Here is a 24,529-nt window from a genome sequence, read left to right on the forward strand (position 1 = left end):
TGATCAACTGTCAGCTGTTTCATATACGGTTCAACTAATACTTTGCATGTTTCTGATCATCTAATCCAACTCATTTTACAAACTGGGTCACGTCACTGGAGCTCAGAGTTAAGCCACGTGCCCAAGGAGTCAGGAGGGCTGCCTAACCCCAGCGTGTTCCCTGACGGTGACATTTTGCTTCCTCCATCTATTCCCTTTCTGCCTCTCTTCTTCTCCCGGGTCAACCTCTGCCCTTCTGTGCCTTTGATTTTGGAAATACCTCTCAACTTCATGAGAGTCGACACATCAAATCTCAAGGAAATAGTAGTCACCATCACCTTACGTGGCCGCCCCGGAATCTAGGACGCGGATGTGGAAAGACACACCTTGGTGAGCAGGCTCTTCTTCAGGAGAGTCGGCAGGACCTGCTCTGTCGTCGCTTTCCACTGCTCATACTTTTCATCTTCGTAGTCTTTCATTCTCCTACCCACTTCCAGATATTTTTGCTTTACCTACCAAAGAAGTCAGGCAACGGTCATTTTGTCATTGAAAAGAACATTTTTTTCGTCTCTCTTTAAAAAAAAAAAAATGATCAGTGAACACATTTTGCAAAAGGAAGCAGGCAGATTTGCACAAACGTTGGAGGGTTTGTCTGCCACGGTAGGGCTTGAAATCTAGGCTGATTAACTGGGCTCACAAACCTCAGCCTGTGGGTTTGGTGCAGCCCAGGAGCTAAGAATGAAGGGACTCAAAAAGAACAACAAGTGCTTCATGACACGTAACAAGCACACGAAATTCAAACTTCAGCGTCCATAGTGATGTTTTATTGGAACACAGTCACACCTGTTCGTTTACGTGTTATCGACGGTCACTTTCTTGCTACAAAGGCAAGTTGAGTAGTTGCAACAGGGGCCATCCGACCCTCAAATGCCTAAAATACTTACTCTCTGGACCGTTAAAGAAAAGGTTTCCCACCCCCTGTGATATAACAGACAAAAATGCATGGGTGAGGGAGGGAGAGTATTATCAGAAAGTTGCTGGTCACCCTCTGGAGAGTCTGAAGATCAAGGTCAGGGGGAAGTCATGTGACTGCCACCTGGAAGATGTCACAGGTACGTATGGAGATGTGGTCCCCAGGGACCACAGAAAAGACCTTCTAAATTGCAGACATGAATTTGAAATTGAGCTGCTTCTCACGCAGGCAACTCTGCGTAGCCTACTCCATGCCAGCAGCCACCTGGACTGAAGGATCAGCGCCCAAGGAGCCTGCCCATCTAGAACTGAACCGTGAAATACAAAAGGGGACATTTCCAGCAGAAGCAACATACTTCTCTTCCTCCATCACTGTCCAAGATCTCCTCTACTTCTTGAAATCTGAGGATGGTGTGCTTAATCCGGAAGAACAGGGACCGTTCCCAGTAGATTGCACCTGCTACGGGAGGGTGATTCTTATACAGCGGTGGGTTGTCAAGGTTCTGAACAAAGATTTTGTTAACAATGTCAATCTGCAAAGCAATCAAACGTATTCCGTAAGTGATAAGCATCAGTCTGTGAGCCAGGAAAAGATTTAACTTGAGATTTGTATCTTTAAAGAAATGAACAGGGAACGTCAAGAAATAGTCTAAGGTACAGAATAGGGTTTTTACTACTTATTATTTACTACGTTTTCCTATACTCTAGGAATTTCTTTGTTTGGTTTAAAACATGCAGCGATCCAGGCTTCCCTGGTGGCGCAGTGGTTGAGAGTCCGCCTGTCGATGCAGGGGACACGGGTTCGTGTCCCAGTCCGGGAAGATCCCACATGCCATGGAGCAGCTGGGCCTGTGAGCCATGGCCGCTGAGCCTGCGCGGCCAGAGCCTGTGCTCCGCAACAGGAGAGGCCACAACAGTGAGAGGCCCGCGTGCCGCAAAAAAAAAAAAAAAAAACATGCAATGATCCAAACTGCCTTATACTTACAGACTGTGTACGATCATTTGACCAACCTACTGGAAATTCTGAAATCTGTTCTAGACATGATTGGTGGCCAGGCCTGCACTGTGTGTGTGTTTGTTTGTGTGTGTGTGTGTGTGTGTGTGTGCGTGCACATTTTATAATTTTATAATTATCTATCATGTAATATTTTTTAAATTGTGGTTCAATATGCATGACATAAAATTTACCATGCTAACCATTTTTCAGTGTACATTTCAGTGGAATTAATGACATTCATGCTGTTGTGCATCCAGCACCATCATCCACCTCCACAACTTCTTTCATCTTGTAAAACTGAAACTCTGGGTACACATTAAACACAGTAACTCCCCATTTCTCTCTCCCTCAGCCCCTAGGAACAACCTTTCTACTTTCTGTCTCTGTGACTTTGCTCTAAGTACCTCATATAAGTAGAATCATTAAGTATTTGTCTTTTTATGACTGACTTATTTCAATTAACACAAAGCCCTCAAGGTTCATCCATGTTGTAGCATATGGCAGAATTTCCTTCCTTTTCAAAGCTGGATAATATTCCATTGTAGGATTGTAGGGATGGACCACATATTGTTTATCCATTCATCTACCAGTGGACCCTTGGGTGATTTCCAGCTTTTTGCCGTTGTGAATAGTGCTGCTACGAACATCGATATTCAAATATCTCTTCGAGACTCTGCTCTCAATTCTTTTGGGTATATACACAGAATGGGAATGCTGGATCCTATGGTCTGGGCTTGCATTTTAAAATAAGTATTTCACACTCCTATGTGAGTAATTAGGTGTCAGAGGCAAAACAATACCTGCCCCATTAATGGTCCTGATCCCTTCCTGACAAAGAGGAACTAGGTAGCAGATGGAGTTAAGGTTGCCAGTCAGCTGACCTTCAAATAAGGAGATTATCCTGGATTATCTGGGTGGGTCCACTGTATAACAAGGGTCCTTACAACAGGAATGTGTATGTGAACACACCCTTGACCTTCACACATGGGTAGCTATGACTACTACACTGTTGTTACTGTGCTTATTACTATGACTAACTCGCTCAGGGTCCATCACAATGTGAGGCATACAATACTGTACTTCATAAATTCTTACTGAATTTCTCCACCATATAAACAAACCCACTTCGTTTTGGTTATACGACATGCTTATTTGGGAAAATTACAGTTTCTCTGAATTTAGATGAGAAAGACAACGGTGTGATCCAATTGTTTACATTTTGCCAAGTGTATTTTTACTGCTACAGCAGCCATAGATTTTTCAGTTACCTCTTTACAGTACTGTGCAAGAATATCATTAAATTTCATCATCATTTGTCGATTAATGGCCTCCCGTGAACGAATATGCTTAAATTTTAAAAGCATGTCAAATGCTGCTTCAGCTGATCGAAGTGTCTTAAAAGATTCGTCAATAAATTTTTTTGCTTCTTTCTCAATAACCTGCCAAAAAAAAAAAAAGCCCAGAAAAACCCTTATGACCCTGTAATTACCCCACAAAAATAACAAATTACCCCGCAAAACACCAAATCAGTGCCTTGAGAAGGATTTCCATTGTGCTTTGGTGGAAGCTGAGATCCAGTTAAAAATGGCAGACTGGGGACTTCCCTGGTGGTCCAGTGGGTGAGACTCCATGCTCCCAATGCAGGGGGCCCAGGTTCGATCCCTGGTCGGGGAACTGGATCCCGCATGCATGCCACAGCCAGGAGTTTGCATGCCGCAACTAAGGGTTCACATGCCACAACTAAGAAGCATGCATGCCGCAACTAAGAAGTTCGCATGCCGCAGTGAAGATCCCCCATGCCGCAACTTAGACCCAACGTAACCTAAATAAATAAATATTTTAAAAAAAAAATGGCAGACCGGCTGCACTGGTTTTCCGCTCTCTCCTCCACTAGTTCAAAATGATAGACAAGGAATCTTTAAAGTATTAACTCATATAGACGAAAAATGGGAGAGGAGATAGTTCAGGAATTTTTGGAAGGAGAGTAACTAACTTTACAGAAGGCAGAGAATTACTACCTAACACTGGCAATGGGTGGGGGAGGCGGGGGGCACCTGTTTGTCCCATGGAAACCTCTGGGAGGCTGAGCATTCGAGGGCACCAGGCACCAGAAAGGGGAGGGGCAAACAGAGGATCCCTTCCCCACCCCACACAGCCAGGCCACTCAGTACACTGTATCTCCATCCCCAGCCCACCCTATGCAGAGTGGAAGGTTCATTCTAGAAAAATTAAATCAGAGTGACATCAGACTTCTAATAACACTGGAAACTAGAAACCAATAAAGATCATCTTCAAATTTCTGAAGAAAAGTTATTTTCTACCTTGAACTCTATACCTACTATTTCAGAATTCACACATGCGAGACTCAAAAAAAATGCATGTCCCATGAAACCTTTCTCAGGAAGCTACTAAAAAAATGTGCTCCAGCAAAACAAAGGAGCAAACAAGGAAAGGGGAAGCTGTGAACTCTAGAAAGGAGGATCCAACACAGATGAGAGAAGACAGGAAGTCCTAGGGCAAGTGCTTCAAAACAGGTCTGAGAGGGCTTCCCTGGTGGCGCAGTGGTTGAGAGTCCGCCTGCCGATGCAGGGGACACGGGTTCGTGCCCTGGTCTGGGAAGATCCCACATGCCGCGGAGCGGCTGGGCCCGTGAGCCATGGTCACTGAGCCTGCGCATCCGGAGCCTGTGCTCCACAACGGGAGAGGCCACAACAGTGAGAGGCCCGCGTACCGCAAAAAAAAAAAAAAAAAAAAAAAAAAAAACAGGTCTGAGGAGCAAACAATCTAGACTGGAGCAGAAAGACAGCAAGCTCTGGAAGAAAGGTCTCTGGAAAAATAATAGCACTGATATGTCTCAGCAGATGGAACCCACTATTGATAGGTATGTGAAAAAGATGTTAGGGCAGTTGGAAAAATTAACAGTGTATATGTAACTAACCGAGCAAATGCAAATAAAAGCAATGATTAACTCCAGGAAAAATGAAGGGTTGGACAAGAAAGGTTGTATGGTGGGACTTCCCTAGTGGCGCAGTGGTTAACAATCCACCTGCCAATGCAGGGGACATGGGTTTGATCCCTGGTCCGGGAAGATCCCACATGTCGCAGAGCAACTAAGCCCATGCGCCACAACTACTGAGTCTGCGTTCTAGAACCTATGCGCCACAACTACTGAGCCTGTGCTCCGCAACAAGAGAAGCCACTGTAGTGAGAAGCCTGCGCACTGCAACGAAGAGTAGCCCCTGCTCACCGCAACTAGAGAAAGTCCACGCGCAGCAACGAAGACCCAACACAGCCAAAAATAAAATAAATAAATAAAAATTTAAAAAATAAAAATAAATAAATAAACATTAAGAAAGAAAAGAAGGGGCTTCCCTGGTGGCACAGTGGTTGGGAGTCCGCCTGCCGATGCAGGGGACACGGGTTCGTGCCCTGGTCCGGGAAGATCCCACATGCCGCGGAGCGGCTGGGCCCATGAGCCATGGCCGCTGAGCATGCGCATCCGGAGCCTGTGCTCCGCGACGGGAGAGGCCACAATAGTGAAAGGCCCATGTACCGCAAAAAAAAAAAGAAAAGAAAAGAAAGGTTGCATAGTTATGATGGGCTTCTTGGCTCAGCAGTGAAAATATCTGCATAGACATAATGAGTAAATGCTGACCATTAATGTAACCAAAAGTTATTTAAAACCGTGTTAGGGCTTCCCTGATGGTGCAGTGGTTAGGAATCTGCCTGCCAATGCAGGGGAGACGGGTTCGAGCCCTGGTCCTGGAAAATCCCACATACCAGGGAGCAACTAAACCCACACGCCACAAAGACAGAGCCTGAGCTCTAGAGCCCATGAGCCACAACTACTGAGCCCGCGAGCCACAACTACTGAAGCCCCCGTGCTTAGAGCCCGTGCTTGGCAACAAGAGAAGCCACCGCAATAAGAAGCCTGCGCACCGCAGCAAAGAGTAGCCCCTGCTCGCCGCAATGAGAGAAAGCCCCCGCGCACCAACAAAGACTCAAAAATAAAATAAAATAAAATAAAATAAAATAAAATAAAATAAAAATAAATTTAAAAATAAAAATAAATTTAAAAAAATTAAAAAGCTGCCTGCCCAGGCTGACTGTGCTGTTTCTGCACGTAGGCCCCTCCTCCGTCTGTAAAAGCTCTTGCCCACTGACCTCAGTCGGGGGGAGTCGGCCTTTGGACAGGAGTCCGCCTCCACCCCTGGTTGCCGGCAGTCAAAATCAAGCAAACTTTCCTTTCCACCAGCCTTGCCTCTTTATTGGCTTTCGAGCAGTGAGCAGGGGATCCCACTTTCAGTTACAATATGAAAGATGCTCCGGGGTTATCAAAACACTTACTTGAAACATAAAATGGGGATGCTACTGATGGTGCTCCGCACATGAGGCTGAAAAGGTGAGCGTGGTGGGCCAGCCTGTCCATGCCATGTGCAGTGAGGTCATACTCTCTCTGAGCGGCCCTGACTCACCCACACCTAGGGCCACAGGCTCTTATACCACCTCCCCACCTCCTCTCCTTCCCTAGCTCAGATCCACCTACGCTGCAGCCAGAAAAACCCTCTTCGGTATAAGTCTGACGACATCACTGCCTTGGTGAACAACCTTCAATGGCTCCCTACTGCTTACAAAATTAAGTCCCATTCTTCTCCCCGGTCGCCCTACATCCTCTCCAGTTATACACCCAACCCACCTTGGTAGCCATTCTAGGGTGTCTAGCTCGCTTCAAACTTATTCCACCTGGGGAGTAGGGGTGGGGACAGAGGACACTGAGAAATGTTCGTTTTTACCTTATGCTCTTCTGCATTGTTTCCATTTTTCACCAAAAAGCAGGTATCCCTTTTTATGACTTTTAAAAAAAAAAAACCAAAAACCTTAAACATAACTAAATAACCCAACAGATTTAACATGGAGAAAACATGGTATCCACTTCCAAAATCGAATCGAAGGGTGTGTTACTTGCCAGGACTTCGATCTTGAAGTCATCCATCACGTATTTCCAGTACTGGGAGCACTTGATGCTGAAGGGGTCAAAGGTCAGGCTTTCCATGGGGGCGACCAGGCTGTCCACCCTGCACAGCACATCGTCAATGCGCTTGGGATCCCCAGTCACTGCTTTTAGCTCTGAACCAAATATGTTGTAGAATTCCTCCATGACCTGTCCGATCAAACAAAACATGAGGAGGTCACCACTTGGTTTTCTCACGCTTGCTCTAACGACCAGCGGGTTGCATATCTAGGTTTACCTGAGGGCAAGAGTCTGGTCACACAGGTAGCCTCCTCCCTTTGGAGTACCAAAGCCTAATCCCTTTGGTACTATGCCCACTGCACAAAGGACCAGTTCCAGATGCCCTGACACAGCTTACAAAGTCTGCACACTCAGGCCCCTACCTACTGCTTCCACGTCCTCCCATACTGCTCGCCCCCGCCGCCTCGCAGCCACCCCGGGCCTCTTTCAGTCCCACGTTCCTTTCTGTCTCAGGGCCTTTGCACCTGCAGTGTGAAACGCCAGGTACCTACTACTCATTATGAAATATGCCTTCATCAAGTCCGACCCTTTAGAACAGGCCAGGCCCCTGTGCACACTTCCACAGCCCCCTCTAGTCTTCTTTCCTAGCACTCACCTCAGCTGTAGCTATGCATCTATGTGATTATTGTCTACCAGGTTTCTCTTCTACTGGACTGTAAGCTCCATGAGCCATAGACTATGTACAGATGGGACTGGCTTCATAGGTGTGGGACCCGGGCCGGCACACAGGGCCCCAGGCTCCAGAGGGTCCCGTGCTGGGTTTAAGGCTCTTCTGTTACCATCTTGAAATTCTCAGTCATTTTGTCTCTGAACTTGTGTTTTGTAAATGAAGTCTCGGGGGACAATCGGGCACATGTGTGAGCAGAGGCGATAAGCGAAATCTGCGTGTGTGCTGTTCACAACACCCTACTGACATGCAGCGTGTGAGGTCCCATGAGCAGAGAATTCTGGTGGAGCCACGATGCGCGAGAGGTCAGGGAGACTCAGGGCCGGTGCCGGTCGGCGTGTGGCTGCTGCGGTGAGTGAAGGACACCAACAGCTCAGAGAGGCCACCTTCTCCTTTCAAAACAGAGCTTGCTTCCAACGCAGACAAAAAAGGCTAAGAAACACCCGACCAAGGAACCCGACCTCCCATATTGCTTCTCACCCCTGTACTTCACCGCATCGGCCAACTATTCACGCTGAACATGACGACACAGAAGGGATGAGACAGGAAAACCCACAACTCCTTCTCCTCTCAGCCCTCCTTCCCCATCAGTGAGCTGAAGCAGAGAACGGGGGTGGGACTGCACACATCAAGAAGTGAAATGAAACCAGCCAAGTCGGTCATGTGAAGTGTTTACATCTGCACTTAAGAGCTGCGAAATGGGACTTCCCTGGTGGCGCAGTGGTTAAGAATCTGCCTGCCAACTCAGGGGCCACGGGTTCGAGCCCTGGTCCGGGAAGATCCCACATGCCGCGGAGCAACTAAGCCCGTGCGCCACAACTACTGAGCCTGCGCTCTAGAGCCCACGAGCCACAACTACTGAAGCCAGTGCACCTAGAGCCCGTGCTCCGCAACAAGAGAAGCCACCGCAGTGAGAAGCACGCACACCACTACGAAGACACAACGCAGCCAAACAGAAATAAATAAATAAATTTATTTTAAAAAAAGAAAGAGCTGCAAAATACAAACTGTGTCATTTCAGTGATTCCACACACCAGACAAACGCCCTTCTCTTTGCACGTTAAGCTGACACTGCACAATATAAAGAAGAACCGTAAAATTCATGCAAATAATTTAAATGTTTAGTTTTCTTTTACTTTCTTTTCTTTACTTTGCTACAGTCCTAACAAACCAACAAACAAGGCCATGCCAAGGCGAGACATGTCAGAAGGGAAAGGTTTTATATTTTAAGACTTTTAACAGCATTTTTTTCCTGCTTATTGAATACAGCGTCAACATTTCTGTTTGCACTGAGCACTGCGGTCACACAGCCAGCCCTCGTCTTTGCTCATCATCATTTCTCTAGCAGCAAGGACAAGTGCCTGGCACGTTGTGAGTGCTTGATAAATATTCAGAGAATAAATGAATGGATGGACCTTCATGAGACAAGGGCTGGCTAATTCAGCCCATCAGCCACTAAGCCTTGCGTACATTCATTCAAAAGAGAGTAGGATCAGATAAACAGGAAGCACTGGCAGATAGACGGGTAGTCATTGTGGCAATGGCAGGGATGATGTGGCTTCAGGGGAGAGAAGGTCTCAGAGCGCCTTTGAGGAATTCCAACGTTTAATGGAAAGACAGAGGGGGAAGGTTTTGCAAAAGACACTGAGAAGGCGTGGCCAGAGTCAAAAGAAAACCAAGACATGGAAGCAAACTACATGTCCATCGACAGAGGAATGGATAAAGAAGATGTGGTACATATATATACAATGGAATACTACTCAGCCCTAAAAAAGAATGAAATTTTGCCATTTGCAGCCACATGGATGGACTTGGAGGGTAGTCTGCTAAATGAAATCAGAGAGAGAAAGACAAATACTACATGATAATCATTTACATGTGGAACCTAAAAGATACAACAAACTAGTGACTATATAACAAAAAAGAAACAGACTCACAGAGAACAAACTAGCTGTTACTAGAGGTGGGGAGGGGCAATATTTTAGGTTTAAAATAAGCTACAAGGGGCTTCCCTGGTGGCGCAGTGGTTGAGAGTCCGCCTGCCGATGCAGGGGACACGGGTTCGTGCCCCAGTCCGGGAGGATCCCACATGTCGCGGAGCGGCTGGGCCCGTGAGCCAAGGCCGCTAAGCCTGCGCGTCCGGAGCCTGTGCTCCGCAACACAAGAGGCCACAACAGTGAGAGGCCCACGTACCGGAAAAAAAAAAAAAAAAAAGCTACAAGGATATATTGTGCAACATGGGGAATATAGCCAATATTTCATAATTATAAATGGAGTATAACCTTTAAAAACTGTGAATCACTATACTGTACACCTGTAACTTATACAACGTTGTACATCAACTATATTTCCTTTTTTTTTTTTTAATTAAAAGATAAAGAAAACCAAGGGAATTCCCTGGCAGTTCAGGGGTTAGGACTCGGCACTTTCACTGCCGTGGGCCCATGGTTCAATCCCTTGTCAGGGAACTAAGATCCCACAAGCCTCGCAGTGCAGCCAAAAAAGAAAAGAAAAGAAAAGGAAAGGATTGAGGATATGGGGAAGGGGAAGGGTAAGCTGTGACAAAGGGAAAGAGAGGCATGGACATATATACACTACCAAACGTAAGGTAGATAGATAGTGGGAAGCAGCCGCAGAGCACAGGGAGATCAGCTCGGTGCTTTGTGACCGCCTGGAGGGGTGGGATGGGGAGGGTGGGAGGGAGGGAGATGCATGAGGGAGGGGATGTGGGAACAGATGTATATGTATGACTGATTCACTTTGTTATAAAGCAGAAACTAATAAGGAAAAAAAAAAAAAAAAAAGAAAAGGAAAGGAAACCAAAAGCAGGGGGAGAAAGAGGGCTGTCACAAAACTCAAGGAAGAGCTGCAAAGGTCAGGTGTGCTCTGGGACATTCCGGTACATTCTGTCTGCTCTGCAGGCTTTTCTCCCGGCCAGGCCCCCTCTGCCTCCCACCTGACATGGAGAGGCCCACTGTCAAAAGCCAAACTGCCTTCCATCGGGCAAATCCCAGCTCTAACCACCTTTGCATGCATTGAAGAGAACGCCCCCAAGCCCCCCCACCCCACCTGCAGGACGTCGTAGAGATCCTGGCAGATGGTGGCCACGTAATCTGTTCTCTCGAACAGCCGTTTCCGATCAAACTCCCACCGAGCTTCTCTCCCTGAAGCCTCGATCTTGGCCCGGACGTCGAAATAGGCCTTTTTCCACATGTTGAGGGTGTTCCTGGCCTCCAAGGTTTTGTGTTGCGCACTCGCTCGGTTTTCTCTGGGAAGCAAAGAGATGCTGTGATGGGCAGGAGGGTCTGAGCCATAAGGGATCTGAGCCACGCTCCCCACTCCCCGGGGGAAGCAGGCTTCTAAGGGGACAATTCTAAACAAGGAGCGGAGCCCCTCTGATGTCATGGTCTCACTGCAGAAACCTCCCCGGGTGAGCTGCTGTTCTGATGAAACTGGCAGGGATGTGATTGGTGGGCGGGCAGGATCCCAAGCCGCGGCCCAGGCTGACCTTTGATGCAGCTGCCCCCACCTGCAATGTGCACAGCCTGGTAAGCTTTCTGTTTGAGCTGGAAGGGGAGCAGGTGGCCTTGGGTCCTAAGCCGGAAGCAACAGCGGAGTAAAATGATGATGCTGAGATTTTGGTACCTATTTCACTTATATAGATTGTTTTTTAAGAAAGTTAAAAAAAAAAAAAAAAAAGGGAATTCCCTGGCGGTCCAGTGGTTAGGACTCCATGCTTCCACTGTAGGGGGCACGGGTTCGTTCGCTGGTTGAGGAACTAAGATCCTGCATGTCGAGGAGCCCGGCCAGAAAAAAAAAAGAAAGTAAAAAAATGATCTGTGTCTCCTTCCACATTTGATCCTCAGAGGCTGTTCCACCTGAGGGGGTCTGGGGTCCAGGAGTGAGGTTCCCTTGGACGATCTGCCTTGGTCTCTCCAAGGATAACCAAGGAAGACGGTACTGAGTAATCCACACCATGGAGTATTATTTGGCCATAAAAAGGAATGAAACACCGATGCAAACTGCACCATGGATGAACCTAGAAAACCTGATGCTGTGGCAGAGGAGCCAGTCACAGAAGACCACATGTTGTATGATTCCATGTGCGTGAATGTTCAGAAGAGGCGAATCCACAGAGACAGAGAGTACATCAGTGGTTGCCCAGGGCTGGGGGGTTGGGGAGGGTGGGAAGGAAGCTAAAGGGGACAAGATTTCTTTCTGGGACGAAGAAAATATTCTAAAATCATTGATGGCTATGGATGCACATCTCTGTGAATACACTAAAAGCATTAAATTGTACTTTTTAAACAGGTGGCTTGTATGGTGTGTGAATTATGTTTCGATAAAGTTGTTTAAGATCTTAAGAAGAACACAGTGCCTTTACTTCTTACCTGAACAAAGTCCGAAGATTCACCACTTTGCAGACTCTCTCCGCGATTTCCCAGGCAACGCGCTCCATGAGCGAAATCATCCTCTCGTCTTTATTGTAGTGTCGGGAGATGATCCACACCATCCTCAGGGCATTCATCATGGAGGGGATTGTTTCCAAGACAATGTTAAAGCTAGATCCATGCGTTATGTTCTAACCAGAGAGGCACATGTAAAAGAGAGAAAAAGCAAGCCACCTTCGCCTTGGGGCCAACGGTGTAAGAAAGCAAGAAGTGTGCAGGAAATTTCCCTCTTCTTTTTTCTTTCTTTTTTTTTTATTTAAAAGGTGTTTTAATTAAATGTAAGTGTATTTCTGGGTTTTAGTACTTTCAGGAAAAATGGGCTTCTGTTTAAGGTCTCTCAAATTAAAAAAAATTTTTTTGCATCCTTTTGCATATTCTTTTCCATTCTGGTTTATCACAGGATATTGAATATCATTCCCTGTGCTCTACAGTAGGACCTTGTTGTTTATCCGTTCTGTATATACACAGTTTGCACCTGCTAATCCCAAACTCCCACTCTTACCCTCTCCCCCTTGGCAACCACCAGTCTGTTCTCTATGTCCCTGATTTTGTTTCTGTTTCATAGATAGGTTCGTTTGTGTCATATTTTAGATTCCACATATAAGTGATATCATGTGGCATTTGTACTTTCTCTTTCTGATTTACTTCACTTAGTATGATAATCTCTAGTTGCATCCATGTTGCTGCAAACGGCATTATTTCATTCCCTTTTATGGCTGAGTAGGACTCCATTGTGTATATGTACCACATCTTCTTTAGCCATTCATCTGTCGATGGACACTTTGGTTGTTTCCATGTCTTGGCTGTTGTGAATAGTGCTGCTATGAACACAGGGGTGCATGTATCTTTTTGAATTATAATTTTGTCTGGATATATGCCCAGGAATGGGACTGCTGGATCATATGGTAGCTCTATTTTTAGTTTTCTGAGGAACCTCCATACTGTTTTCCACAGTGGCTGCACCAACTTACATTCCCACCAACAGTGTAGGACATTCTTCTTAATTTAAAAAAAGTCCTCATTATGGGAGAAAATGTTTAACAAACAAAAGAAGTTTGACATAGGTCTGTAGGTGCTGACATGGAAAGATAAGATTTACAATTAAAGTTAATAAAGCAATTTTCAGACGTGTATATGAAGTATGGTGTGTATATACATATTATATACATATATAATTATACTATATTTAGTGGCAAGAGAGCCACTGAATGAATCAAAGCTGGCATTCTAGAGGTGACCTAGAGGTGCCAATGTTTTCTAGGGTATGTGTCCCCCAGCAGGAAGGGAGATGATTTTGAGAGCACTGAAAACTTTTTTAAAATATAGGGACTTCCCTGGTGGCGCAGTGGTTAGGAATCCGCCTGCCAATGCAGGGGACACGGGTTCAATCCCTGGTCTGGGAAGATCCCACGTGCCTCGGAGCAACTGGGCCTGTGCGCCACAACTACTAAGCTTGTGCTCTAGAGCCTGTGAGCCACAACTACTGAGCCTGCATGCCACAACTACTGAAGCCCGCATGCCTAGAGCCCATGCTCCACAACAAGAGAAGCCACCGTAATGAGAGGCCTGTGCACTGCAGCAAAGAGTAGCCCCTGCTCACTGCAACTAGAGAAGACCCAATGCAGCCAAAAATATAATTATTAATTAATTTTTTTTAATTTTTAAAACACCACAAACCATATCAAAAGTCAAATGACATAAGAAAAAATTTTTTAAATAAATAAATATATATATATATATATACTTATTTTACTGCGTATTAGAAACTACTGGTATATCAAACCCATGACTGCACAGGTATGATTGTTTGAGGCTAAATTACACACATACACGTACAAATTTAAAGTCAACTTAAAGAGGCACTTCCCTGGTGGCCCAGTGGGTGAGAGTCCATGCTCCAAATGCAGGGGGCCCAGGTTCGATCCCTGGTCGGGAAACTAGATCCCGCATGCATGCCACAACTAAGAGTTCTCATGCCACAACTAAGACCTGGCACAGCCAAAATAAGTAAATAAATAAAATACATATTTTTAAAAAGTCAACTTACAGAAAAGTAGTTTCAGATGCACAAAGGGTGGCAAAAATGACAGAAGTGATGCCTGAGTGACGTAAGCGTGACTCTCACTGATCTTTGCAAGCCACTCATTTTGCAGAGACGATAAATAAATCTCAGAGAAGGAAATGATGTTGCCACTAACATCAACTCCATGGCAGGTTCCACTTGGACCTCAAGCCCTCGGATTTGATCACTTGTTGTACCACTTATACAGGACCACATAGATCCTTATCCGTGGACTACTCATACAGTTGCTGGACAGTTGCTTCCCTGATACTACTCTTGACGTGCTAAGTGCTTTGCAGTCATAAGTTCATTTGAACCTTCCAGCAACCATTTGAGGTAGGTTCTCTCGTGATCCCAGTTTTCCAGAGAAAGAAACAGGCTCAGAGAGGTCACGTATGCAGATGTGGGATACTCAGGACCTGGGCCTGTACCTCTACAGCGCTTCACCACACACATATTAACCCCTCAGCAACACAAACAGGACTTTTACTGGTCTCATTATTGGGACAAGAGTAACGACTCCTGGCCTTGGAATAAGGTACTGTGCATGATAAATCAGAGGGGAGGGGAATCCTGAAAAAGGAAATTACACTTGTGCACTGCTGGTGGGAATGTAAAATGGTGCAGTCACTGAGGAAAAGAGTTAAACATAGAATCTTCATAGACGGTTAAACACAGAATTATCAGACAGTTAAACATAGAATTACCAGATGTCCCAGCAATTCTACTCTTGGGTATATGCCCAAAAGAATTGAAAGCACAGACTCAAACAAATATCTGTATACCCATATTCACGGCAGCATTATTCACAATAGCCAAAAGGTGGAAATAACCCAAATGTCCATCAACAGAAGAATGGACAAACAAAATGTGGTGTATACATACAGTGGAATGTTATGGAGCCCTAAAAAGCAATGAGATTCTGACATATAACTACGGCATGGAGGAATCCTGAAAACATTATGTTGAGTGAAGTAAACCAGACACAGAAGGGCAAAGACGGTATGATTCCATTTCTATGAAATACCTAGAAGAGGCAAATTCAGAGAGACAGAAATTAGAAAAGAGGTTACCAAGGGCTGGTGGAAGTCGGAGTTGTTTAAAGGGATGCTGACTTTAGGCTGGGGATGGTGAAAAAGTTCCGCACATAGATAGTGACGAGCGGTACCCAGCAATGGGTATATGTATTTAATGCTACTGAACTCTTACAAGTGGCTGAATAATAAATATCACATTATACATATATTACTACAGTTTTATAAATGCTGACCAAACAAAAGGAAGTTAAAGCTGTGTGAAATCTAGTTTACAGAGCCGACTTTCCAAGGCGCAGTGCCCCCGGCCTACTTTGAAGTGACGTTCCACGGTGGAAAGAAACCGCACGTTGTCGGAGGCCTCCATGTGCAACTTGAACAATTCAGTTAAGACGGGCTGCAGGCTGGCCACAAGCATAGAATCGGATTCCTTGATCACATCCAAGACTTTTCTGACTACTGGAAGCTTTGTTTGTTCATGGAGTGCACTTAGGGTGGTACTTCTTTCTCGCCAGAATTCAATTTCGGCCAGAGGACCATTACCCTGAGAGATGACAGGAGCACACACACAGCATCCTCATTAGTGGGCAGTCCACACTGCGGTTGTCCCTCCAGCATCCATGCCTCTCTTCCCAAACGCTCTAGTTAGGGGCTAATCCATACAAGGACTTCGGGGGTGGGCACTTGACCTAGGATGATCCAGTCAGAGTGAATCTCAGGACTCCAGTTGGGAATGGTAGACCCTCCGTCTTTCTCTGGACAAGGTGGTATGTGGATGTGGGGTCAGAAACTATTACCAGTTGCCACAATGAAGAAACCAGCCTGAGGAGGAAGCCCCCTCAGAGAGGAGTTTGGAACCAAGAAATTAACTGAGCAACACAGCTAGAGTGCCAGAGTCTTGATCAAACCATACCTGAATCCAGAACTGCCTCTATACTTTTCAGTTATGTGAGCCAACAAATCCTCTTTCTTATTTCAGCCAGCTGAGTTGGGTTTCCTGGTTGGTTTGTTTTTTTAATTTTTAGTCCAAACATCCTGACCCATACACAGTATTATCTTTATCAATAACAGAGAGTCACCTATTAGCACACTAACCTCAGAAAGCCCAAGAATGACATCTTGGGTATGTTTACTTTGATATTTTTAAGGAGGTCTCAAAACAGTAAGAAAAGAGGCTAGATCGCTCAGATCCGCAGACCCCTGGCTCGTTCTCGGGAGGGCAAGCATGAACTGGATCAGGGATCTTCAAAAGCTTCGCACACATTACCTGAGGCGTCTTTTTTATCTGGCCCTCAAGAGCTACTGATATCTGATTCAACCAGTTTATCACGCACTGCTCCAAAATTTCCACGGTTTCTGGGTCAGCTGCCAGGTCAGACACCTCTCCCTCTACACTGATGCTTGGCATTTCTAACTTGATCTCACCTAGTAGAATAAAAATGGTCAGTCAGCCACTAGTTTGGGGAAAATGATTACAGACAATGATGTTCAAGTTAATCAGCTGGCTCTTCTCTCCAGACATCAGTATATGGCCTGGTACTTCCCTGTCCTAATATTTCTATATCTCATTCTCTCTCATTAGAATGTAACTAAAACACTTTAGATAATTAGATCATTGCTCCAGTGTTAAGCTCGATCAAAATGATTTAGCTATTTAAGACGGTCCTGAGTTTACAACCTAAGTGACGTCAATTTAAAAATTGAACAAACAGGGACTTCTCTGGTGGTCCAGTGGGTAAGAATCCACCTTCCGATGCAGTTTTGCTCCCTGGTCGGGGAACTAAGATCACACATGCCATGGGGCAACTAAGCCCACGCGCCGCAACTACTGACCTGCGCCCTATACAGCCCATGCGCCACAACTAGAGAGCCCACATGCCACAACTACTAAGCCCGCATGCTCTGGAGCCTGCGTACTACAACTAGAGAGCCCACACGCCACAACGAAAGATCCCATGTGCCGCGATGGAGATCCCGCAGGTTGCAACTAAGACCCAATGCAGCCAAATAAAATAAAATTAAATTAAATTAAAAATTGAACAAACAACCAGAGCTCAACAGATATTCGAGAAAGCCTCCAGCTTGAAACACAGTCCAAGAACAAATCAGAAACAATGACTTCAGAGGAAATTGAAAGAATGTAAAGGACAAAAAAAAATGTTTTCATCCCAACTATTAGTCTCAGAGATTTGAGACAACATAGCATCCAGCAAACAAGAACAGAACGCTATGGAAAAGGTACAATCACAGAATAAGAGGTCTTAAAAATTAAAAAGATGATAGCTGATGTGAAAAGTCGAATCAAAATTTGTGAAGGTAAAAGTTGAGGAACTCTTCAGGAAAGTAGAATACACAGACAGAGAGATGGAAAATGCAAGTGAAAAGATAGGAGACACAATCAACAGCACATATCCAACAGGAATATTAACGAAAGAAAACAGAGACAGATCGTGGAGGAAATTATCAAGAGAATTTTTCATACTGAAAGGCTAGGTCTTCAGACTGAAAATACAGAATGCTTAGCAAACTGAATCTCATAGAGTACTTAGCAAAATGAACGGAAAAAGAACCGCCAAAGGCCCATCACTCTCCCTGCCCGAAATGCCCTTGCTCCCTAACTCCACCTACCAATGCCTTGCTCATCCTTTCAGATGAGGTCAAATGCTGCTTCCTTCAGGAAGTCCTCTCTGATTCCCCCACCACTTCTCCAATATGGTCTCACTCTTCCAAGCCCTAAAGACCCTAATATCTCTCTCAAGCTCCTTATTCTGCCATAGTGCTTTGGGCACCAGATTATAAGATCCTTGAGGACAAGGATTCATCATTCTTCATTCCTCTTTGTGTTTCTTACAATGTCCAGCTTGGTGTCTTTCATATCACGAGCAGGTGAACAAGAACGATCATAAATTAAAACAATAAAAAAAACCTCCTGAACTCTTAAATTCTTCTTAAAGTAATGCATCCTGCTTAACTAAGGAGGAGAAAAATAAAGCCTTACCTTCAAGTTGCTGCATTGTTCTTTGAATATTACTTGCAAATTTCTGGATGTTCATTAAAAATTCATCCCGTATTAATTGAGTGCTGTGATATTCTACTGCTTCCCCGGGCATGCTAGGTAGGTCTATGTTGTACTCAAAGGAGTCCAAGACTTCTCCAGATGTGAATCCCAGGCTTGCATCCTTGTGCTGACTGAAGGACAAGGCTGGCAAGAAAACCTGAAAAGCCAAGTTTAAGAATCAAATCATTTGTACCATTTTTTTAGATTCCACATATAAGTGATATCATATGGTATTTGTCTTTCTCTGTCTGACTTACTTCACTCAGTATGACAATTCCTCGGTCCATCCATGTTGCTGCAAATGGCATTATTTCGTTCTTTTTTATGGCTGAGTACAAATGAACTTATTTACCAAACAGAAATAGAGTCACCAATGTAGAAAACAAACTTATGATTACCAGGGGAGAAAGCAGAGGGAGGAGGGATAAATCGGGAGATTGGGATTGACATATACACACTACTCTATATAAAATAGATAATAGGGCTTCCCTGGTGGCGCAGTGGTTGGGAGTCCACCTGCCGATGCAGGGGACACGGGTTCATGCCCCGGTCCGGGAAGATCCCACATGCCGTGGAGCGGCTGGGCCCGTGAGCCATGGCCGCTGAGCCTGCGCGTCCGGAGCCTGTGCTCCGCAATGGGAGAGGCCACAGCGGTGAGAGGCCCGTGTACCGCAAAAAAAAAAAAAAAAAAAAAAAAAAAAAAAAGATAATAAGGACCTACTGTATAGCACAGGGAACTCTTCTCAATACTCTGTAATGACCTATATAAGAAAAGAATCTAAAGGAGTGGATACATGTATATGTATAACCGAGTCACTTTGCTGTACAGCAGACTAATGCAACATTGTAAATCAACTATACTCTAATAAAAATTTTTAAAAAAAGAAGCAAATCACACATCATGTTCAATAATTCATGCACTTAAGTTGCCTCTGGATTTGAATACGCTATAATAGAAAGTAACAATACAGTGACAAAGTGAACTACTCCAGCCCAGAGCACAGATCTAAAGAAAGAGAAATTATATTTGACTGAGAATGGCCCAAGGGTAAAGAGTTTGAACCAAGCCTGAGGTGACTACCCAGAAGATAATACTGTATTTCTTTAGCTGCTGCCACCCACAGGGCAGCTGAGTTAGAAACGATGGCACAGGGAAGCGAGAACTGTGTGTTAACCCATCAGCTAAGCTCCAAGCTTGTGTGAAGGTTAAAATAAAGAAGATACTGAGCACGCGGTCTTTGGGAAATTGAGTTGACAGAAGCATGAATTTATGAAATCACTTGAATACAATTACATAACTTACCCTCACATAGAAAGTGATGTACAAATGCCCACAGGTTGGTTGGCTTGTTTGTTTGTTTGGTGGGTTGGTTGATTGGGCTGGATTTTGATTTTTAGTTTTGCCCGTTTTTCTTAAAATTTGATACGTCTTTTAAGACTCTTTTAATCTACATGTACTTCCAATTTATTGAAGAACTCAGAAGGTTTTGAGTCTCCCAGCCTGGATTTTGCTGACTGCACACTCATGGTGGAACTCAACAAGCTCCTCTTGTCTTTTCCTGCAAATTGGCAGCTGGGTCCAGAGACTGGCACAGAATCCCTTTGCCAAGACTACTGGTGTTTCTTCTATCAGGAGACAAATAATGTTTGGTTTTTCTCTCTTTTGGGGAGGTTGGTTTTTTGGTTTTGGGGGGTTTTTTGGCCACCCAATGAGGCATGCAGGATCTTAGTTCCCCAACCAGGGATCGAACCTGGTTCCCCTGCAGTGGAAGTGCAGAGTCCTAACCACTGGACCGCCAAGGAAGTCCTCTCTCTTCCTTTTTTTCTTTTTTTTGATTTTAGCATCCATTGATGTTCAATACCTAGATCCTTCAACACACTGAGAGCTGCACTACTGAAATAGTCTCATTCTAAACTTTTTTTTAATAGCTGAAATGCTTTTATAAAGAGACACTTCTCTTATCTACTATTTGATTATCCAGTTCATATAGAGAAGGCAGAATAAATGGTTAGAGCCTTCCCTTTTTTGCCCAATTTTCAAAAATAATAAATTGGCCCCCTATCATCCTGCCCCCTAGTTTCCCCCTCATCTCATTCTCCTCCTTCTATATTCTCTCCCTTGGTTGTTTCATCCAGTCCCTTGGCTTGACACCCTGTCAGTGCTCCCGTTTTGTAAAGGATCTCTCTGGTTGGCATGTGCAGAATATAGTGTAGGGGCAAAAGTAGAAGCTGGGAAATCTATCAGGAGGCAACTGCAATAGTCCCAGCAAAAGGCAACATTGAGGTCTTCCTGGCCACCCTATCCAAAATTTCAAAAGCCTTACTTTTACCACCTGCCAACATTTCCTAACCCCCTTCCCAGCTTCATCTTTCTCCTGAACTCCTGTCACTATCTAACACACTGTATATTTTCTCATTGATCTTGTTTAACGTAAATCTTCCTGACTAGGATGTAAGGTCTGTGAGGCACAGACCTTGACTATGTTGATTACTGCTATAGAATACAGTAAATGCTCAATAAATATTTCTGGAAGAACCGCTTGAGTTCTCCCCTGAGCTCCAGACTTATACATCCTGCTGCACACCTCAACTTGGATGTCTAGGAGGCATCTCAAGCTTAACATGTGCAAAATAGAGTTCTGGGGTTTTTCTCCAGATCCCTCCACCCCACTCCCCCATCTCAGTAATGACTTCCAAATCTCCCTGCTTGTTCAAACACAAACCCTAGGAATCATTCTGGATGCTCTTTCCCTAAACCTCCATATCCAAGTCATCAGCAAGTCCTGTTGGCTCCATGCCCAACATATTCTTGATGCTGTCTGCTTCCCGCTCCCTCCCCGGGTTGAACTCTGGAGCCTAAACAACCATCATCCACCACTTGGATGTTTCCATAGCCTGCTATTAGGTCTCCTGGTCCCATACGCTCTTGCCCCTGCATATGTTGTTCACACAACGGCCAGAAGAAAAATGCAAACCAGATCATTTTATTCCCGTGCTTCAAACCTACCTTCCTTTCCAAACTTCCCTCACTACTCTCCAGCTGCACTGGTCCTCCTTCTGTGTCTGGAGCAAGCTAAGTCTGCTCCTGCCTCAGGACCTTTGCATGTGCTGTTTTCTCTGCCCAGGATGCTCTTCCTGCAGATCCTCACGTTTGATGCCTTCACCTCATTCCCCCCTCAATTCAATGCCACTTCCTCAGAGGGGTCTTTCCTGACCACCTCAGTCCCACCCTATTACATATCCCTAATAGCTTACCATTAGTGAATAAGGCTGCTTATGGGCTATTTTACTGGTTGTCTATAAAGAAAGCTCCGATGTCACCTCCCCAGCAAGGTTGCCCCTTACCACCACCCCCTGCACACACACACACACACACACACACAAACACACACACACACACGCACGCACAAGCACACACGCATGAACAGGTCATTTCTATCACATTACTAGGGTTTATTTTCCTAATGCCACCTGTCACTATCTGATATTTTCCAGTTTATGTGTTGGTGTTTGGTGTCCTTCCCCCAGTATAACCTCCCATAGCACAGGGCTGTCATCTGTCCTGCTCACTGCTCCACTGTCCTCAGGGCCCAGGACAGCACCTGGAATCTAAGAGCTGCTGGCCACCTCTTTGTGGAATCAATGAATTAGATGGACTTACTCTTTTTTTTTTTTTTTTTTTTTTTGCGGTATGTGGGCCTCTCACTCTTGTGGCCTCTCCCGTTGTGGAGCACAGGCTCTGGACGCGCAGGCTCAGCAGCCCTGGCTCACGGGCCCAGCCACTCTGCGGCATGTGGGATCTTCCCGGACCGGGGCACGAACCCGCGTCCCCTGCATCGGCAGGCGGACTCTCAACCACTGCGCCACCAGGGAGGCCCTAGATGGCCTTACTCTTAAACAGTGCTGAGATTCTTTTTTCCGTCCGTACTTACCTGACATATAATATCCTTCAGGAGACCAAGCACATGTGAATTTATAATTCCATACTCCAGCGTTTTGGGCATAATTTCCACAGCTTCCTTCATGTCTGTCGCCTCAGAGATGGTCTCTAAACAGGAACAGGGGAATTAAATGAGGAGGGAATCGGACACAGCTAACATTTCCAAGTGTACGGGAACCAGCTCCTCCTTCGCAAGTAACTACAAAGGAATGTTCCAGGCACAGGTCAGGATATGCGCTCATTGAGAAACAAATACATGCTGAGGGTCGTGCTGTGGTTCAGAGGTTCACACAAGCAGCACTCAAGAGCCACGCACATGAGCTGATCTAGTTGGGGCATCTACAGCTGAACAAGGATAGAAACACTTTGGATTTTCTAGAAACGTTTCTTGGGCTCCTTGCTTTGTTCTGTCTCCCCACTCCCAGCCATGCCTCCCCAGCTCACCACCAAAGTACCTTTCAAGTCATGGGCTTTTTGGGGGGTTTTTTGTTGTTTTTTTCTTTATTTTTTGGCCACACCGCACAGCTTGCAGGATCTTAGTTCCCTGACCAGGGATCAAACCCGGGCCCCGGCATTGAGAGCACCGAGTCCTAACCACTGGGCCACCAGGGAACTCCCAAGTCACGGGGTTTTAAAAGACAAGTTTGGGAACAGTCTACCTCTCGGCCAGGTTTTCTTTGATGTGCACTCACTCCCTCCCCATCTCCCCACCACCCCCCTGATCAAAAAATCAGTCAGCACCCATCAGCTCGGTAGACATTTTAAAGGTCCCTTGGACCCTTCTCTCAATTTAACTGGGAAACACAGCAAACATATCAACTGCAATTATATCACAAGCTTCAGTCTACATGCCCTTCCCTGCATCTGTGTAGACACGCACTCTTCTTTACCTAATAGGTTTCTCTCTATCAGATGCTTCTTTACTGAAATAAATTTACTTAAAGGGAAACTATGTAAAAACTAAGTATGAAAAAAGAAAGAAAGCTTGACATCAGTGAAAGATAACTGTAAAAAAAATATGATAAGAGTAAACAGTAATAAAGTCGGGGTAAATGCCGTTCCCGCCCTGCCCAAAGCTGATTATTGTTGTTACAGTAAGTCCCCTACATACGAACCTTCAGGTGGAGAACTTTCAAAGGTGCGAACGTGCATCTGGTTCCAGCAAGGAACCAGCACCTGTGCCATCAACGTCAGGCATGAGTGCAATTGCAGCTCGCCCTCCGTCTCCTGTTGCTGACGACCCTTCAGCTCTACCATCTCCCACCCCCCTCCCTCCTCCAGTCAGTAACTCTTCCCGCCTGTTCACTTGATGCCAGCCCCTGTGTGCCAGCTGTTGTAACTGTACTACTATACTTTTCAAGGGTACAGATTAAAACTGCTTTCTTTATTTTTTGTGTCTGTTTATGTATTATTTGCGTGAAAAGTATTATAAACCTATTACAGTGCAGTACCATACAGCCAATTGTGTTAGTTGGGTACCTAGGCTAACTTTGTTGGACTTACGAACCAACCAGACTTACGAACACGCTCTCAGAACAGAATTCATTCATATGTAGGGGACTTACTGTATTGGGTTGTGATTACTGTTAAAAGGGAAGCATTGGGCTTCCCTGGTGGCGCAGTGGTTAAGAATCCGCCTGCCAATGCAGGAGACACGGATTCGATCCCTGGTCCGGGAAGATCCCACATGCCGCGGAGCAACTAAGCCCCTGTGCCACAACTACCGAACCCCGTATGCCTAGAGCCCGTGCTCCGCAACAAGAGAAGCCAAAGCAATGAGAAGCCCATGCACCGCAACGAAGAGTAGCCCCCGCTCACCACAACTAAAGAAAGCCCACGCTCAGCAACGATGACCCAGTGCGGCCAAAAATAAATAAATAAATAAATTTTAAAAAGGGAAGCACTGAGCTGAGATTGGCCCCTCCCCGGACAAGAACTGTAATGAGAGTAGCTGTCTAATGCTGAGCCTCTATCTGTCATCTTTCTTCTTATTCCCACTCACTTGGGAAGAACAAATTACAGAAGCTCAGAGCTTAGCGGTGAGGTCGTGATCCAAAGGGCCATCAAAGTTCAAAAAAGGAAAAGAAAAGCAACAGAATGTTTGTTCTAGAATTTAGGGTATGCTATGCACAGGTTGGGAGGTAGAGGCAACGGCAGAAGAAACGGGGGAAGCGCTGTCAGAGAGAGCGGAGAGTCAGCCTGGATGGTATTATATGGCAAGAGGAAGAGCAAGGGGTCAGAAGAGACCAGAGACCAATCACTCGGGCAGTGCAGTGGGAATGCACAGCGGGAACATCCAGCCAAGAAGCTACCCTGAAGGATGAACTTGGCTTCTGA

At 45.4% G+C, this 24,529-nt stretch overlaps 1 protein-coding gene across 1 annotated transcript in view; it reads right to left on the reverse strand.

Annotated features, from left to right (window-relative positions):
* DNAH10 (dynein axonemal heavy chain 10) overlaps positions 1 to 24,529 on the reverse strand; it is a gene marked incomplete at its 5' end in the record, with an annotated part of 152,217 nt that overhangs the window by 118,162 nt on the left and 9,526 nt on the right. Inside the window, 10 exons of the mRNA XM_079717271.1 lie at positions 366 to 491; positions 1,308 to 1,484; positions 3,217 to 3,387; positions 6,915 to 7,109; positions 10,717 to 10,915; positions 12,039 to 12,229; positions 15,508 to 15,738; positions 16,462 to 16,619; positions 18,193 to 18,409; positions 22,185 to 22,300. Of these exons, the coding sequence (XP_079573397.1) occupies positions 366 to 491; positions 1,308 to 1,484; positions 3,217 to 3,387; positions 6,915 to 7,109; positions 10,717 to 10,915; positions 12,039 to 12,229; positions 15,508 to 15,738; positions 16,462 to 16,619; positions 18,193 to 18,409; positions 22,185 to 22,300 (1,781 nt within the window). The remainder of the gene's footprint in view (positions 1 to 365; positions 492 to 1,307; positions 1,485 to 3,216; positions 3,388 to 6,914; positions 7,110 to 10,716; positions 10,916 to 12,038; positions 12,230 to 15,507; positions 15,739 to 16,461; positions 16,620 to 18,192; positions 18,410 to 22,184; positions 22,301 to 24,529) is intronic.

The sequence above is a fragment of the Hyperoodon ampullatus genome (genome assembly GCF_949752795.1).
Source record: "Hyperoodon ampullatus genome assembly, chromosome: 13".
NCBI lineage: Eukaryota > Metazoa > Chordata > Mammalia > Artiodactyla > Ziphiidae > Hyperoodon > Hyperoodon ampullatus.